Here is a 16,545-nt window from a genome sequence, read left to right as displayed (position 1 = left end):
AAGGCAGCCTACCTGAATGTCAGCTACTGTTCTTCCTCATCAGTTTGATTCAGAAGTCTCCAGCACTCGTCAGAAACAGGTGGCAGGCAGGGTCATCTTCACTTGTGAGATGTGTATCCAAAGTTCAAGAGTTTGACTACCATCTGGGCTGCTGAGAGGACCTGGTACATTTCCTTCCAAGGAGATTAAAAGGCAGTGTTTGCTCTTAGTGATTTCGAGCAGATGGTAGAAGACAATTGGGAACATTACTTTTTTGAGTCATAGCCAGATGTTTGAAGAAACTAGAATTCAGGATCCAGTCTAGTTTACAGGTATAAGACAAAACCTCAAAGACAATTAAGAGCGCTAGAATCTAAGGTCTATAGAGGTGCAAGTATAATTATTCTGTGAACAATGCACTTTCCCCAGCTTAGGAGTGCCTTCCAGAACACTCCTGCCCATTATGCCAACTCACCTGTTCAGTTCAGTCAGTTCAGTCACTCAGCCGTGTCCTACTTTTTGCGACTCCATGGACTGCAGCACGCCAGGCTTCCCTGTCCATCACCAACTCCCGGAGCTTGCTCAAACTCATGTCCATCAAGTTGATGATGCCATCCAACCATCTTTTCCTCTGTCATCACCTTCTCTTGCCTTCAACCTTTCCCAGAATCAGGGTCTTTTCCAATGAGTCAGTTCTTCACATCAGGTGGCCAAAGTATAGGAATTTCAGCTTCAGCATCAGTCCTTCCAATGAATATTCAAGACTGATTTCCTTTAGGATTGACTGGTTTCTCCTTGCAGTCCAAGGGACTCTCAACTCACCTGGGTCCAGTACAAAGATGAAGGGCCTGAGGGGCATAATGAAGGAACGTGTCCCATGTTGCCTGGGACCCAAAGTACACGTGCAGTGGAGAAAAGCAGGTCATTGGAAAGAGAGAATGATCTTTCTACTTTCTCTGTAGAGAACACATCCGATTTTCATCACATGAAGAAGCAGAGTATAAGGCCAAAAAAAGAAAGTCTTATGGTGCCAAGATATTAATTAATAAAAATAGTATTTTCCCAGATTTTTCTGATGTTTAGGGTATTTGTCAACAGCTTTGGCTTGAATATGGTGCCCTGCCATCCACTCAATTCACATGACCACTGTCACCCATTTTGGCCCCCAGTAGTTTTTATTTATGGAAGTAGTAATGCTTTTCATTTATGGTCATGACGCAGGGTTTCTTTAAAAAAAAAAAAATGCGTATAATAAATCATTTAAAGGAAATTGTGAAGTAAAGCTGATTGGCCCCAAGGGAGTCACACAAAGACTGAAAGCAGAAGCAGCTGTGTGTCCGGTTAATCAGCTGATATGACACAGATTCTTCCCCGAAGGAGTGAGTGTAACCAGATTGTGACATCGAGGCTGCTGCATCCCTTGGGGCTGCAAGTTCTTCTACTCCTTACCCCTACTCCTGCCATCCAAGGAAAGGACACCTCCGATCCTTTACAGCCCATCCCCAGGGCCACCTCCTCTCTGAATTCTCTCAGGGCCTCGCAGCTCAGATACTGGAGGGCACAGATGGACTCTATGGGGTACTTGCTTTGTGTCAGGCAACAACTAAGTGCCTTAGAAGCTTTAGCTCTTTCAGTGCTCACAGCAGCCATATAAAATAAGGCCTGTGATTAGCTGCTTCTCACAGAAGAGCAAATACTGAGGCTTAGAGAGCGTTGTTGTTGTTCAATCACTAAGCGGTGTTCGACTCTTGGGACCCCATGGACTGTAGCCCGCCAGGCTCCTCTGTCCCTGGGATTCCCAGGCAAGAATCCTGGAATGCCTTCAGGTCTTCAGGTGATCTTCCTGACCCAGAGATGGAACCTGAGTCCCCTGTTTGGCAGGCAGATTCTTTACACTGAGCCATTTGGAAAACCTTTAGAGAGATGTAGGGGAGCAAAGTTTGTCACCCCCCAAAATATGTGCTTTTGCTTTGCCATGAGGATTCATTTAAACTGATTTTTTTTTTTTTTGGCCTCAGGGCAAGTGGGATTTTAGTTCTCCTGACCAGGAATCAAACCTGTGACCCTGCAGTGGAAGCGCAGAAACACACAGCTTTAGCCACAAGAAAACCAGGGAAGTTTCCAGGCTGATTCTTTTTCAGAAATGGAAGGCTCGAAGTTTTTCTTGCGGTTGTTCAGTCGCTCAGTCGTGTCCGACTCTTTGTGACCCCAAGGATTGGAGCACACCAGGCTTCCCTGTCCTTCACCATCTCCCAGAGCTTGCTCAAACTCATGTTCATTGAGCGGATGAAGCCATCCAACTCTCTCACCCTCTGTTGTCCCCTTCTCCTCTTGCCACTCAATGCCAGAAAGAATGTACATAAAGGACCTGTTCCAGAAATAGAGCCATGACCAGTGATATTTATGGAAGAACATGGGCGAGGTGTGGGGGAGGAACCTGGAAGGGCCTCGAGATTGGAGGCAACTCTGTGCCCAGCAAGCACTTAGTTACTAAACATTTGTTTTTCTGTGCATGGCCTTCCTCCTCACTGAAGTCCCAAAACATTACCCTCAACATTCTCTTGTGTCTTTAGCTGAAAGTGGCATTTAAGGTGAAGGCTTTGACTATTTTGTTGGGTTAGTTCTCCTGTATCTCTCCCTTGTATATGTGTTATTAAACCCTTGTTACATCTTTCTCCTGTTAATCTGCCAATCTGATGACATGGACCACAGCCTTGTCTAACTCAATGAAACTAAGCCATGCCGTGTGGGGCCACCCAAGATGGACGGATCATGGTGGAGAGGTCTGACAGAATGTGGTCCACTGGAGAAGGGAATGGTAAACCACTTCAGTATTCTTGCCTTGAGAACCCCATGAACAGTACGAAAAGGCAAAATGATAGGATGCTGAAAGAGGAACTCCCCAGGTCGGTAGGTGCCCAGTATGCTACTGGAGATCAGTGGAGAAATAACTCCAGAAAGAATGAAGGGATGGAGCCAAAGCTAAAACAATACCCAGTTGTGGATGTGACTGGTGATAGAAGCAAGATTCAATGCTGTAAAGAGCAATATTGCATAGGAACCTGGAATGGTAGGTTCATGAATCAAGGCAAATTGGAGGTGGTCAAACAGGAGATGGCAAGAGTGAATGTCGACATTTTAGGAATCAGTGAACTAAAATGGACTGGAATGGGTGAATTTAACTCAGATGACCATTATATCTACTACTGTGGGCAGGAATCCCTTAGAGAAATGGAGTAGCCATCATGGTCAACAAAAGAGTCTGAAATGCAGTACTTGGATGCAATCTCAAAAATGACAGAATGATCTCTGTTCGTTTCCAAGGCAAACAAACCATTCAGTATCACGGTAATCCAAGTCTATACCCTGACCAGTAACGCTGAAGAAGCTGAACTTGAACAGTTCTATGAAGACCTACAAGACCTTTTAGAACTAACACCCAAAAAAGCTGTCCTTTTCATTATAGGGGACTGGAATGCAAAAGTAGGAAGTCAAGAAACACCTGGAATAACAGGCAAATTTGGCCTTGGAGTACAAAATGAAGCAGGGCAAAGGCTAACACAGTTTTGTCAAGAGAACTCACTGGTCATAGCAAACACCCTCTTCCAACAACACAAGAGAAGACTCTACACATGGACATCACCAGATAGTCAACACCGAAATCAGATTGATTATATTCTTTGCAGCCAAAGATGGAGAAGCTCTATACAATCAGCAAAACCAAGACCGGAAGCTGACTGTGGCTCAGACCATGAACTCCTTATTGCCAAATTCAGACTTAAATTGAAGAAAGTAGGGAACACCACTAGACCATTCAGGTATGACCTAAATCAAATACCTTATGATTATACAGTGGAAGTGAGAAATAGATTTAAGGGACTAGATCTGATAGATAGAGTGCCTGATGAACTATGGATGGAGGTTCATGACATTGTACAGGAGACAGGGATCAAGACCATCTCCAAGAAAAAGAAATGCAAACAATCAAAATGGCTGTCTGAGGAGGCCTTACAACTAGCTGTGAAAAGAAAAGAAGAGAAAAGCAAAGGAGAAAAGGAAAGATATTCCCATCTGAATGCAGAGTTCCAAAGAATAGCAAGGAGAGATAGGAAAGCCTTCCTCAGCAATCAATGCAAAGAAACAGAGGAAAACAACAGAATGGGAAAGACTAGAGGTCTCTTCAAGAAAATAAGAGATAACAAGGGAACATTTCATGCAAAGATGGGCTCGATAAAAGACAGAAATGGTATGGACCTAACAGAAGCAGAAGATATTAAGAAGAGGTAGCAAGAATACACAGAACTGTACAAAAAAGATCTTCACGACCCAGATAATCACGATGGTGTGATCACTCACCTAGAGCCAGACATCCTGGAATGTGAAGTCAAGTGGGCCTTAGAAAGCATCACTACGAACAAAGATAGTGGAGATGACGGAATTCCAGTTAAGATATTTCAAATCCTAAAAGATGATGCTGTGAAAGTGCTGCAGCCAATACGCCAGCAAATTTGGAAAACTCAGCAGTGGCCACAGGACTGGAAAAGGTCAGTTTTCACTCCAATCCCAAAGAAAGACAATGCCAAAGAATGCTCAAACTACCACACAATTGCACTCATCTCACATGCTAGTAAAGTAATGCTCAAAATTCTCCAAGCCAGGCTTCAGCAATACGTGAACCGTGAACTTCCAGATGTTCAACCTGGTTTTAGAAAAGGCCGAGGAACCAGAGATCAAATTGCCAACATCCACTGGATCATCGAAAAAGCAAGAGAGTTCCAGAAAAACATCCATTTCTGCTTTATTGACTATACCAAAACCTTTGACTCTGTGTACCACAACAAACTGTGGAAAATTCTTCAAGAGATGGGAATACCAGACCACCTGACCTGCCTCTTGAGAAACCTGTATGCAGGTCAGGAAGCAACAGTTAGAACTGGACATGGAACAACAGACTGGTTCCAAATAGGAAAAGGAGTACATCAAGGCTGTATATTGTCACCCTGCTTATTTAACTTATATGCAGAGTACATCATGAGAAACGCTGGCTGGATGAAGCACAAGCTGGAATCAAGATTGCTGGGAGAAATATCAATAACCTCAGATATGCAGATGACCCCGCCCTTATGGCAGAAAGTGAAGAAGAACTAAAAAGCCTCTTGATGAAAGTGAGAGGAGAGTGAAAAAGTTGGCTTAAAGCTCAACATTCAGAAAACTAAGATCATGGCATCTGGTCCCGTCTGCTGCTGTTGCTAAGTCGCTTCAGTCGTGTCCGACTCTGTGCGACCCCACAGACGGCAGCTCACCAGGCTCCGCCATCCCTAGGACTCTCCAGGCAAGCATACTGGAGTGGGTTGCCATTTCCTTCTCCAGTGCATGAAAGGGAAAAGTGAAAGTGAAGTCGCTCAGTCATGTCCGACTCTTAGCGACCCCATGGACTGTAGCCTACCAGGCTCCTCCATCCATGGGATTTTCCAGGCAAGAGTACTGGAGTGGGGTGCCATTGCCTTCTCCCTGGTCCCATCACTTCATGGCAAATAGATGGGGAATCAGTGGAAACAGTGTCAGACTTTATTTTTTGGGGCTCCAAAATCACTGCAGATTGTGATTGCAGCCATGAAATTAAAAGACACTCCTTGGAAGGAAAGTTATGACCAATCTAGATAGCATATTAAAAAGCAGAGACATTACTTTGCCAACAAAGGTCCGTCTAGTCAAGGCTATGATTTTTCCAGTAGTCATGTATGGATGTGAGAGTTGGACTGGGAGGAAAGCTGAGAGCCGAAGAATTGATGCTTTTGAACTGTGGTGTTGGAGAAGACTCTTGAGAGTCCCTTGGACTGCAAGGAGATCCAACCAGCCCATCCTAAAGGAGATCAGTCCTGAGTGTTCATTGGAAGGACTGATGTTGAAGCTGAAACTGCAATACTTGGGCCACCTCATGCGAAGAGTTGACTCATTGGAAATACCCTGATGCTGGGAAGGATTGGGGGCAGGAAGAGAAGGAGACGTCAGAGGATGAGATGGTTGGATAGCATCACCGACTCGATGGACATGAGTTTGGGTAAACTCTGGGAGTTGGTGATGGACAGGGTGGCCTGGCGTGCTGTGATTCATGGGGTCACAAAGAGTCAGACACGACTGAGCGACTGAACTGAACTGAACTGAACTGAATCTGTCTCATGTCAATTCATTTCTTAGACCAGCCAGAAGAACCTAGTCAGGTACAGGAAAATTTCTTCCTTCCCCAACATCCATGTTGTGTCAGAATTCCTTTTCTCTTTTTAATTTTTTTTTTTCTGGCTGTGCTGCACAGAGCATGAAATCTTAGTTTCCTGACCAAGGATTAAACTCAGGCCCTTGGCAGTGAATGCGCAGAGTCCTAACCACTTGACCAGCAAGTGATACCCAGAATTCCCTTCCTTTCCAAGGATGAATGATATCTCATTATACGTACAGACCACATTTTGCTTATCTAGTCATCCATGAGAGACACTTGAGTTGCTTCTCTCTTGGCTGTTGTAAATAATACTGTGAACACAGGTGTACATATATCTCTTCAAGTCCTTGCTTTCAGTTTTCCAGGATATATACCCAGAAGTGGAATTTTTAGATCATACAGCAATTCTATGTTAAGTTTTTGGAGGAATCTTCATACTGTTTGTTGACGTCCGTCTCAGCCTATGCACAGTGATGCTAACCATTCAGGAATACCTGGGACCCTCACAGAGGCCGTTACTACTGGTGGGAGTGCCCAAAGGCATTTCCCCAGCTGGAGACAAAGTTGTGGCTCGACAGGACCTTGGAGTTGTTTTTACGGTTGCAAGACACAGATTAGCAATAATCATCAGGGAGCTCAAGCATTATTACTCTCAGGTCCTGAGGGCCACACAGCGACGATGGCCAGTGGAAAGGAGAGGGAGAGAGTACAGACCTGGAGTTCTGCCTTTATTGGGATCCAAGGGTGGGGTTCCCTGGATTCCAAATAATAACCAAATATAAGTAACCTCAAATATGCAGATGACACCACCCTTAAGGCAGAAAGTGTAGAGGAACTAAAGAACCTCTTGATGAAAGTGAAAGAGGAGAGTGAAAAACTTGGCTTAAAACTCAACATTCAGAAAACTAAGATCATGGCATCTGGTCCCATCACTTCATGGCAAATAGAGGGGGAAACGGTGACAGATTTTGTTTTCTTGGGCTCCCAAATCACTGCAGATTGTGACTGCAGCCATGAAATTAAAAGACGCTTGCTCCTTGTAAGAAAAGCTAGGACAAACCTAGACAGCATATTTAAAAGCAGAGACAGAGACATTACTTTGCCGACAAAGGTCCGCATAGTCAAAGCTATGGTTTTTCCAGTAGTCATGTATGGATGTGAGAATTGAACTACAAAGAAAGCTGAGCACTGAAGAACTGATGCTTTTGAACTGTGGTATTGGAGAAGACTCTTGAGAGTCCCTTGGACAACAAGGAGATTCAAACCAGTCAATCCTAAAGAAAATCAGTCCTGAATTGAAGGCGGGAGGAGAAGGGGATGACAGAGGATGAGATGGTTGGATAGCATCACTGAGTCGATGGACAAGAGTTTGTGATGGGAGTTGGTGATGGACAGGGAAGCCTGGCATGCTGCAGTCCACGGGGTCACAAAAAGTCGGACTGAGTAACTGAACTGAACTGCAGGGTGGGGTGGTTAGGCAGGAACCAGGGGCAAGAAGAGACATTCAGTTTCTCTCACATGATTATCTAGGTTCCCCAGCGCTTTCTAGAAACCGGAACTTCATGGGCTGGGCTGGCCTGGCGCCTTACATTAAAGCTGTCTGCAGCAGGAGATGTGTTTATTCAAGATGTGTGTTTGAAAAGGATGCTTTAGCAAAGAGAAGCTTAATGCCAGGCCCATGGGATCAGGCACATGCACTGTATTTCCCGTCACAGCCTCACCATTTAACATTCCCAGAGCTAGTCTGCTGGATGAGATTTTATGTTATAAACAGCTGTGTGACCACCATCCGGATCAAGCTCCAGCTCAAGCACCCAGATGATTCCTTCATGCCTCTCCTAGTTGGCTCCCACAATAAGTAATCACTTTTCTGATCAGCTGTTGGATTTTATGTAATCAAAATGCTCCCAGCCTGTGCTCAGCTGTGTCTGGCTCCTGTGCTCAACTGTGAGGTTCGTTAATGACCTTGCCTGTATCTTCGGTCCCTTTTTATTGCAGAGGGCTAGTACACTGGAGGTCTATCACCGTTCATTTTTCCTTTCTCAGACTAGTAAACAGTTGTGTGCTTCCAGTGTGGGGTTGATGAGTGAAGCTTTTAGGTGCATGTGCGTATGTGCTCATCTCTCTTCGGCAAATATCTAGGAGCAGAAGTGCCAGGACACAGGAGAGGTAGAGGTTTGACTTTATTATGATCCATCAACATGTTTTCAACACTGCTGTGTTTTACACTCCAACCTTCAGTGAATGAGTTCCAGTTGCTGTGTATCCCAGTCAACGAGCAAATGGGTCCCCACTTCCCTGGTGTCAAAGAGACTTGCAAAGAATGCGTGCTTCTTTTCCTCCTTTTGGCTCCAGCTGTGTCTTCTGCCTCTTAAATCCATTTGAATTCTGGTTGATTCAGGAATCTACTGGGGATGGAGGGTAGATAGAGGAGGCAAGTGGGCTCAGTCTATAGGAACACCTCAAAGAAGTCAGTCTTTGCAAATTCTGGGGCACCCAGGTAAATGCAAGAAGGGAGAGAGGTGCAGACCCACGTGTGGACCTAGGGACACCTACTCCTCACTCAGTGCCTGTAGGATGTCAGCTGCCTTTCCAGGCTGGACCCTAGGGCCCTGTCTCTAGCACATGGAGGGACCCACTTGACATCAAGTAAGTCTATTGTCATTATGCCTTTCCTCCCCACCCTGCATCCTTACCCAGCTGATCCTGAATCTCTATTTCAGTCAATCATTTCCTTTAACAAGGTGCTGGTGCCCATTAAAAACAGTCCATTCAATACGTTGCACCCACCTTCATGTCACTTGAAATTTTGTATTATGTCTGAGACCTCTCTGCTCCCCATTCTAAAGCCCAGATTCAGAGAGAGAAGAGAGAAATTCATAGAGAGGAGGGATCAGAAGCTCCCAGGGCATCATTGTACACAAGGATAAGGGAACCTCCAGTACGAGCTTTTCTATTTGCAAGACATTTCTTTCTACATGATAATGTTTATATGTGAGGAATAGAATTTTAAAGGGGAGGAAGACCACTTTAAGAACCAAAGTAGCCTCATATGGCTCAGGCTGCCACTAGTGAGCTATGTGACTTTGGGCATGATCCTTAGAGTCTCTGAGCCTCAGTTCCCCTATCTGCAAAATGGGTATAACCAGGCCTTCCCAGCACCACCACCATCCCATACACAGGCAGGTCCCATCATTTGGGCTTGTTGTCTGGACATTCATGACACAGCCACAAGCTCAGGGGCAGTGTCTTCTAGAAGTTCGCTGTGGTGTGCATGTGGTGAGGATCTCTGAACATACATGAACCTTTATGAACTATCTTGTCTCAGATCAGAGCAGGAGGAGAGCAGAGAGAAAGGGTCCTGGGTGAGGAGCACCCATTTCCACCCTCTGCCCTCCTCCCTCCCTGTCTCCTCTTCTCTAAACCCACATTATCTTATTCTTGGCTCCTCCCCATTGAATAACTGGTAAGTTATTTTGGATTCTATACCTTGTTAAGTCCTCTCCCGTGAGGGGCCTGATCACTCAGCAGGCAAAGCGGCAGTGGGCACAGAGGCGGTGGAGAGATGGCCTTCATCGACCCCCAGGCTCCCTTTCTGAATCCAGTGAGTTCTGGGGCTGGGGGCAGCCTCAGTGGATGGGAAGAATCTCTGGGGCTCTGAGTAAACAGCTCTTGCTGGTGACTGGGGAATGGGGGAGGGTGGCGTCCCAAAAAGAACACAAGAAAGGCAGATACACCAGCTATGGCAACCTTACACAACTTCTGCTCCACCCCCTTCTCCCAGGTGTCACTCTGGGTTGGAGGGGGTGAGCATCCCCAGGTTTTGTGCACGTGACACATGTTTACTGAGTTCTCTCCAGGTGCCTCTCCTGTTCTAGGTGCTCAGTGGAGCAAGAAAGACATACGTAACAACTAGAAAGGAGATGCCCTTTTTTTTTTTTTTTTTTACTGTTTTGCATGAAGGGAGAGGTAAACAGACCCTCTGGGAGGGTAACAACCCACCATGGCAGCAAAGGGTACTTACCTTGAAGAAGTCCTCCCTGGGTTCAGCCACTTAATAACTGGGTGACCTCAAGCAAATAACTTTCCCTCTCTGGGCCTCAGTTTCTCTATCTGTATAATGGGGATAATCTTCCAGTCACCACCCAGGGTTGGGGGGGAAGATAAGTGACTTAGTCCATTAAGAGAACTTGAATGGTGTCTGCCCCACTGTGGACGCCACGGAGATGTTTAGAATTGTTAGGAATCTGGGGGCAGCAGGGAAGTCCTCCTGAGGAGGTGTCTGCCTGCTGAGGGGTGAGAGAGCAAGGCAGGGCAGGTCAACAGTGTCTGAGTCAGGGGAGCAGGTGCCCCTGCACTGTGGGGCACAATTGGCAGCCTTCTGTGCCTTTTTGCTTCCTTTGTGGAGGCACTGCCCTAGGCAGCCTTGTTTAAACCAGGGTTCCCCAAACCCCAGCCCACAGACTGGTATTGGTCTCTGGCCCATGAGGAACCTGTCTGCACAGCAGGAGTTAGATGGCAAGAGAGTTAGCAAAGTTTCATCTGTATTTACAGCCACTCCCCATCACTTGCATCCCCACATCCTTGGAAAAATTGTCTCCCATGATACCAGAACCTGCTACGAAAGGTTGGGGACAGCTGGTTTAAATCCTTATCATCCCCATGTCATATACGTAAAACTGAGGTCTATAGAGGTAGAGGCCACTTGTCAAAGGTCCCTAGATGGCAAGTGGCTGAGGAAGAAGGTGCCCACAGAGAGATCCCTGGGGGAGGAGGAGGCGGGCAGGCAGGCAGCAGCCCGGGTCCCAGGTCCCGGCTCCCGGCTCCTTGTGTCCTGGGCTGGCCCTGCAGTAGGAGCCTCTCCCAGCCTCAGCTTCCTGAGAGGCTGGGCAAGTGGGCTGATGGAGCCCTTCACAGGCATGGCTAGGGGGCTGCTGAAGCTCATGCTCAACCCCAGAAAGAGAAGGAAGCGGGCCCACTGACTACCGTGTTCTCCTCGCAGCCCCTGTCCTTCACAGGGATGATAGTAGGGGGTCTCCAGGATGGACATGAGGTCACCATCATCGGGACCTTTCTTCCCTCAGACGAAAACAGGTACTGGAAATTGTTGTGTCTCTCAGCCTCACCCCTGAGGGAGCAACAGTGCTGTCAGCTCAGGAGGGTCCACCAGCATCCTCTGAGCACCCACATCTGGCTCAGGGGAAGGCCGGCCCTGCCAGCAATGCCCAGCACCCCTGTCACCTGTCCACAGCATCCAGGGCACCATTAAGCAGACTCCCCAGAGACAGGGGGCAATGGAGGCTCACGGTCCAGGGAGGGGAGCAGACCAGCCCAGAGGAAGAAGTTCTAGGACTGAACTTTGTACATGATGGCCCAGCGTTGCAGCTACATCAACTTCCTTCCTTCCTACAGCTGCCCGCATCGACTTCAGAAACCTCGTGTTGGCTGAGGTGGAAACATTTAGACTTGCCTCAAAGTTGTAATTTGGTCTCTCTCAGTTTCAAGATCATTTCTGGAAAATGCTAAGCCAATTCAAAATATTAGTATCTCAGCTCTGTTTCCCATCTCCCTCCTTCCCAAGGTGGGTTATCTGGGAACAGAGAACGTGCACATATTCTCAGAGGCGGGAGGGGTCCTCAGGTGTTCGCAAGGAACTCTGCTGAGCTCTGGGTGGCTGGGAGGCCTGGGACCTGCGCCTAGTTTGGGTGGGGTCCACGTGGGCTGCACCCTGAGGTCCACAGTGCCCACGGGAGCCCCTCTGGACATGTGGTCTCTCTCGGAAGCCTCTCTGTGTGATTTCAGCTGGCTTCTGCATTCGCTGGTCCTCTCATCACTTTGCATGGGGCCCGGGACCTTCTGAATTCCTCCAGGCCCCTCCCCCACAGCCCTACCTCTGCCTCTGGATTCTGGATGACTTCCTCTGCCACTGCTTCCCCTGCCAGGTGACACGGCCACACTGACAATGGGACTCTGAGAGCCCTGAGTGCCCCCAGGGGACTCAGAGGGAAGTGAGGCACCCAGTTCCCCAGAAATCCTGTCAGCAGGGGAATCAGGGACCTTGACTCTGAACTTCCATCCCTCTCTCTTCCTCTCTCTCTGCCGACCCTTCCTCCCAGCACAGGAGCTCTTTCTACTCCCACTCTGTCTAATAGAGCCTGTCTCTACCTCCGAGGGTCCCCCTTCCGATGGGAGCTGCTGTTCTCTCCTTCCCTGGGGCGGAATTTTCAAAGGAACACAGCAGTGGAGCTGGGGGACTGCAAAGGGAAAACTACCCTCAGAGATATTTCAGAAACACTCTTCATTTTAAGAGGAGAAGGAACTTAGATTTTCTTGTTCTAGGATCACCAAGAGCTTCCTCTCCTTTTGGTTTTGCCAGAGGGAGCAGCTAGGCTCAGCTTTAAGCCAGCTCCCCTGGGGCCTGCTGGTTAAGTGCTTACAGAGTGCCCCAATGTTGAGGACGGCATCCAGAACTCGCCCCCTTAAGTGAGAAAGCAAACAGGTTCTCGGGAATTCCCTGGTGGTCCAGTGATTAAGACTCCACACTCCCAATGGAGAGGATGCAGGTTCCATCCCTGACTGGGAAACTAAGATCTTGCAAGCCAAACCACAAAAAATAAAAACAAAAACAAAAACACAGGATCTACAGGTAGAATGTCCATCAAGGGCCACCCATGGGTGTGGTCCAGCACCTAGCTCTGTGGGGATGACGTGGGAGTGGGGCATGCTGTCTGACTTCCGTGTGTTAGCTAGGGAGCCTGAGTGATCCCAGGAAGCAGGCTGCAAAACGTACAGGTGCTGAGTTCAGGCAAGGTGGTGGGAGTCAGACCCTCACTCACTGGAGAAACTCAGATTGGACGGGCTTGATTTGGGAGCATGAGCGAGCACTGACTGGAAAAAGGCAAAACAAACATTTATTGTGCCCTCTCCCTGATAGCTCAGCACATAAAGGTTATGCCTGCAATGTGCGAGACACAAAAGACACGGGTTCCTTCCCTTGCTTGGGGAGAACCCCTGGAGGAGGAAATGGCACCCCACTCCAGTATTCTTGCCTGAAAAATCCCATGGACAGAGGAGCCTGGCAGGCTACAGTCCAAAGGATCTCAAAGAGTTGGACACGACTGATTGACTATGCATGCTTGGTGAGTCAGGTCCCTCAGAAGTTCCTTTTGTGTTCAGGCTTCTTCTAGTCATGGCTGTACTCAGAGAAAATTGAGACATGAGGGGCTTCCTCAGAGGAGAGTTGAGAATAAGAGTTACTTGCTTGGGAGCATTCTTGGGCTGCCTCAGTCATCATTCCCAAAGGAAGGCAGTCACCCCCTTTCTGGGTGGGGCAGCTTGAGGATAGCAAGGTCATTGCAAATGACCAAGAGTGCAGAGCTGGGGATAGGGTCCAGGCCTACTGACCTCATTCAGGTCAGGTGGACACACGACAGCCTCACTGAAGGACAGACACACACTCTGAGATCCCAACACCTGGAGACCTAGTGTTTATTGTGTCTCCTGTAGACATCATCTCTGTAGGTGTCCCACGAATGCACCTGTTCTTTCCATTTGTCCTCTTCTTTTCCAACTGAGCAGACCTGCGCTGGCCTCCAATGAACCGCCACTTGTCCAAAGACTCGCATATTGAGGCACATTTCTCCCCTTCCATCTTGGACACAAATTTCTTTACCCATTCCCTCCTTATTTTTAGAAAATCACACTCTAAGGGCAAACTGTGGTAACTGTACCAAAACACACTAAATGCAAATTAGGTAGACAAAAGTGATGGCAACAAACTAGGCATGGTACCAACCAGCCACGTAGATTGCTTGCAGGTTCCCAGACGGATGTCAGTCAGTCAAAGTGTGAGCATCTCCTGTTCCCACCCTTGGCAGTAAGCCAGCACACTGTCGGATTTCCCACCGTCTAGGTTTGCTGTGGACTTTCAAACCGGCAACAATGACATTGTTTTCCACTTCAACCCTCAGTTGAAATGTGACAGGTATGTGGTCTGCAACACAAGACAAGAAGGAAAATGGGGGACTGAGGAGAGGATCTGGGAGATTCCTTTCCAGAAGGGAGGTCCGTTTGAGCTCTGCTTCCACATACAGAGCTCGGAGTTCAAGGTGAGTTGGAACTCTCCTCTCTTCGCTTCAGCTGCCTGTCCCCCAGCTCAGTCAGGCCCATTGAGCAGTCTTTAAATAGTCACGTGAGCAACACCTTTGTACAGTAAAGAGGACCATTTCCTTGTAAGGCTGAAGTCCCCTTACACATCTTCACCTGCATCTACAGGTACACCTGTTCCTTCTTTTACTCTGGAAATAAGCACCAGATAAATCACCATGGTGCTTTTTGGCCTCCTGAGTCTTTAATGTCCAGACTATTTCCATTCCTCTGCTGTAGCCCTTCTTCCACTCCAGGTTCCTGGGAACATTTGTTTTTCTGTTACATTGTTGCTTAGGTCTGCAGGGCATTGCACATTGCTTTTGCAAGCAGAACGGTGTCTCTGGGCTTGGGGAGATGGGAGGGGAGCTGGCCACTCGTCTCTTGTCATTCTCCATCCCCCACCCTGGTTAGGTAGCCGTGTGGTTCTAGAAAGAACCCAGGCTTGGAAATAAAACTGAATCCAGGTTGAACCTCCAATTCTGCCATTCTCATCGGCTGGGAGATCTTAGAAATGACTTCACCTCTCCCAGCCTTGGTTTCCTCAGCTGTAGAAGGAGCATGATCTGCTGTCCCAGGGGCTTTTGTGTGAGTTCAATGAGGTACTCTACATCAGGGGGCACAGAATAGCGTGTCTGGGTCACAGCTGAGTCTGTTTGACCCTCTCTGTGTTTTCAAATTCTTGAATGTCTAAAATTCATAAAAGGCAGGATGTCACAGAGCATCAAGTTGAGCTCCCTGAGTCATACAGCAAATTCCCAGGGGCTATCTATTTTACATATGGTAATGAGGAGTGGGAGATGAGAGGGAGGTTCAAGAGGGAAGGGACATACGTATACCTATGGCTGATTCTTGTTGAAATTAACACAGAAACCAGCAATATTGTTTTACAATATTGTAAAGGAAATTATCCTCCAATTAAAATTAAATAAAAATTTTTTTTTAAAAAAAGGTCAGGAGCTGTTTTGCAAGATGAAAAATTCTAGAGCTGCATGGTGGTTTGCTGGCTCCCCATCTATGGGAGTCAACTCTACACCACTAAACTGTACAGTTAAAAATACTTAAGATGGTCAATTCTTTGTGATGTGCATTTCACCACCATTTAGGAAAAAAAAAAAAAAGGTCAGACAGATTGCTTCTTCCTTCTGAGGATGGAGAGAGCCCAGGAGGCAAATTACCTCCAGGGTGCTGACCAGAAAATTGGAAACTGGCTGATTAAGACTACATTTCTGGGGAAGATGGAAGCTATAATTAGGTCAGGTATTACATCCAGGTTTGGTATCATAGGCTTTAGCAAAAGTGACTTCATTTTGACCCTGTGGTTTTCTCTTTAACTATTCCCTGCTTTTGAGCAAACTCTCAGGTTAACCAAGAGATAAAGCATTGGCATTACTCTCAGTTACTGATCTGTAGTCCCCACAGCTTTGTTGACCTTTGATGTTTTTGTTTAATTTCTGTGACATATATAAACAAGCGGGGCCAATGGAGGCTTCCTGTGACAGCCCCGCCCCTACCTCCCCGTCTGTAGTAAAAATAGCCTCCTAGGCCTTCCCCAAGTCCAAGGAAAAAAATTTAATCGGAGAAGTGAGAAAAGTGCAGAAACGAAGGAAAACAGTCAAACAAGTCAAAATGATAATAGTTTAGCCATTAAACACAGTCGATGTGTTTAGTTCCTTTAGTTCTTCCTCAGGGGCTATACATAATATTCTGAGCCAAATCCTTCATAGAAACCTCCACTAGGGGGAAGGAGTTATCTCTCTGCCACCCACAAGCATGCAGACCTCAAACAGGCTGGAACCAGAAGCTTGATGATATTGACTCCCAGTTATCTCACCACTGTCGACCACAAATTGGCACTTACCAAGGGCATTGTCAAAGACTGAACCACAAAGGCATGTGCCATCTGCCTCTGTGGAGATTGAACCCCACAGCTGCTATACCTGCTGACCTTCAACAACCCCTGAGGGAGTTCAGGGTGGAGTGAGGCACTCTGTGCTCCAGGGAATCTGGTGGGACAGGTCTTTAGATGGTTGGATGTTTTTAGGAACAGATTTTATGATCTCAATGCATGCATCTCCTCATATCTAGAGAAGCACTAAATCCCTTCATGGTGACAACAGATCCTCATGACTAACAAAAAGACTTTTGTAAAACGAGTGTTTCATGGTATTGAACTCCCTCTTCACCAAGACCTTATATATTGA

The 16,545-nt window shown here is 47.1% G+C and overlaps 1 protein-coding gene across 1 annotated transcript in view; it reads left to right on the top strand.

Moving 5' to 3' along the window:
* Positions 1–16,305, top strand: part of LOC145540406 (galectin-9-like) — a 62,714-nt gene extending 46,409 nt beyond the window's left edge. Inside the window, 3 exon segments of the mRNA XM_081574965.1 lie at positions 11,154–11,290; positions 14,109–14,304; positions 16,273–16,305. Coding sequence (XP_081431091.1) covers positions 11,154–11,290; positions 14,109–14,304; positions 16,273–16,305 — 366 coding nt within the window.
* Positions 16,306–16,545: the final 240 nt, after the last annotated feature.

Source organism: Giraffa tippelskirchi, chromosome 3, assembly GCF_054371585.1.
Source record: "Giraffa tippelskirchi isolate mGirTip1 chromosome 3, T2T-mGirTip1v1.2.pri, whole genome shotgun sequence".
Taxonomy (NCBI): domain Eukaryota; kingdom Metazoa; phylum Chordata; class Mammalia; order Artiodactyla; family Giraffidae; genus Giraffa; species Giraffa tippelskirchi.
The sequence above is the reverse complement of the archived record's forward strand: the minus strand, read 5'-3'. Positions and strand labels throughout refer to the sequence as shown.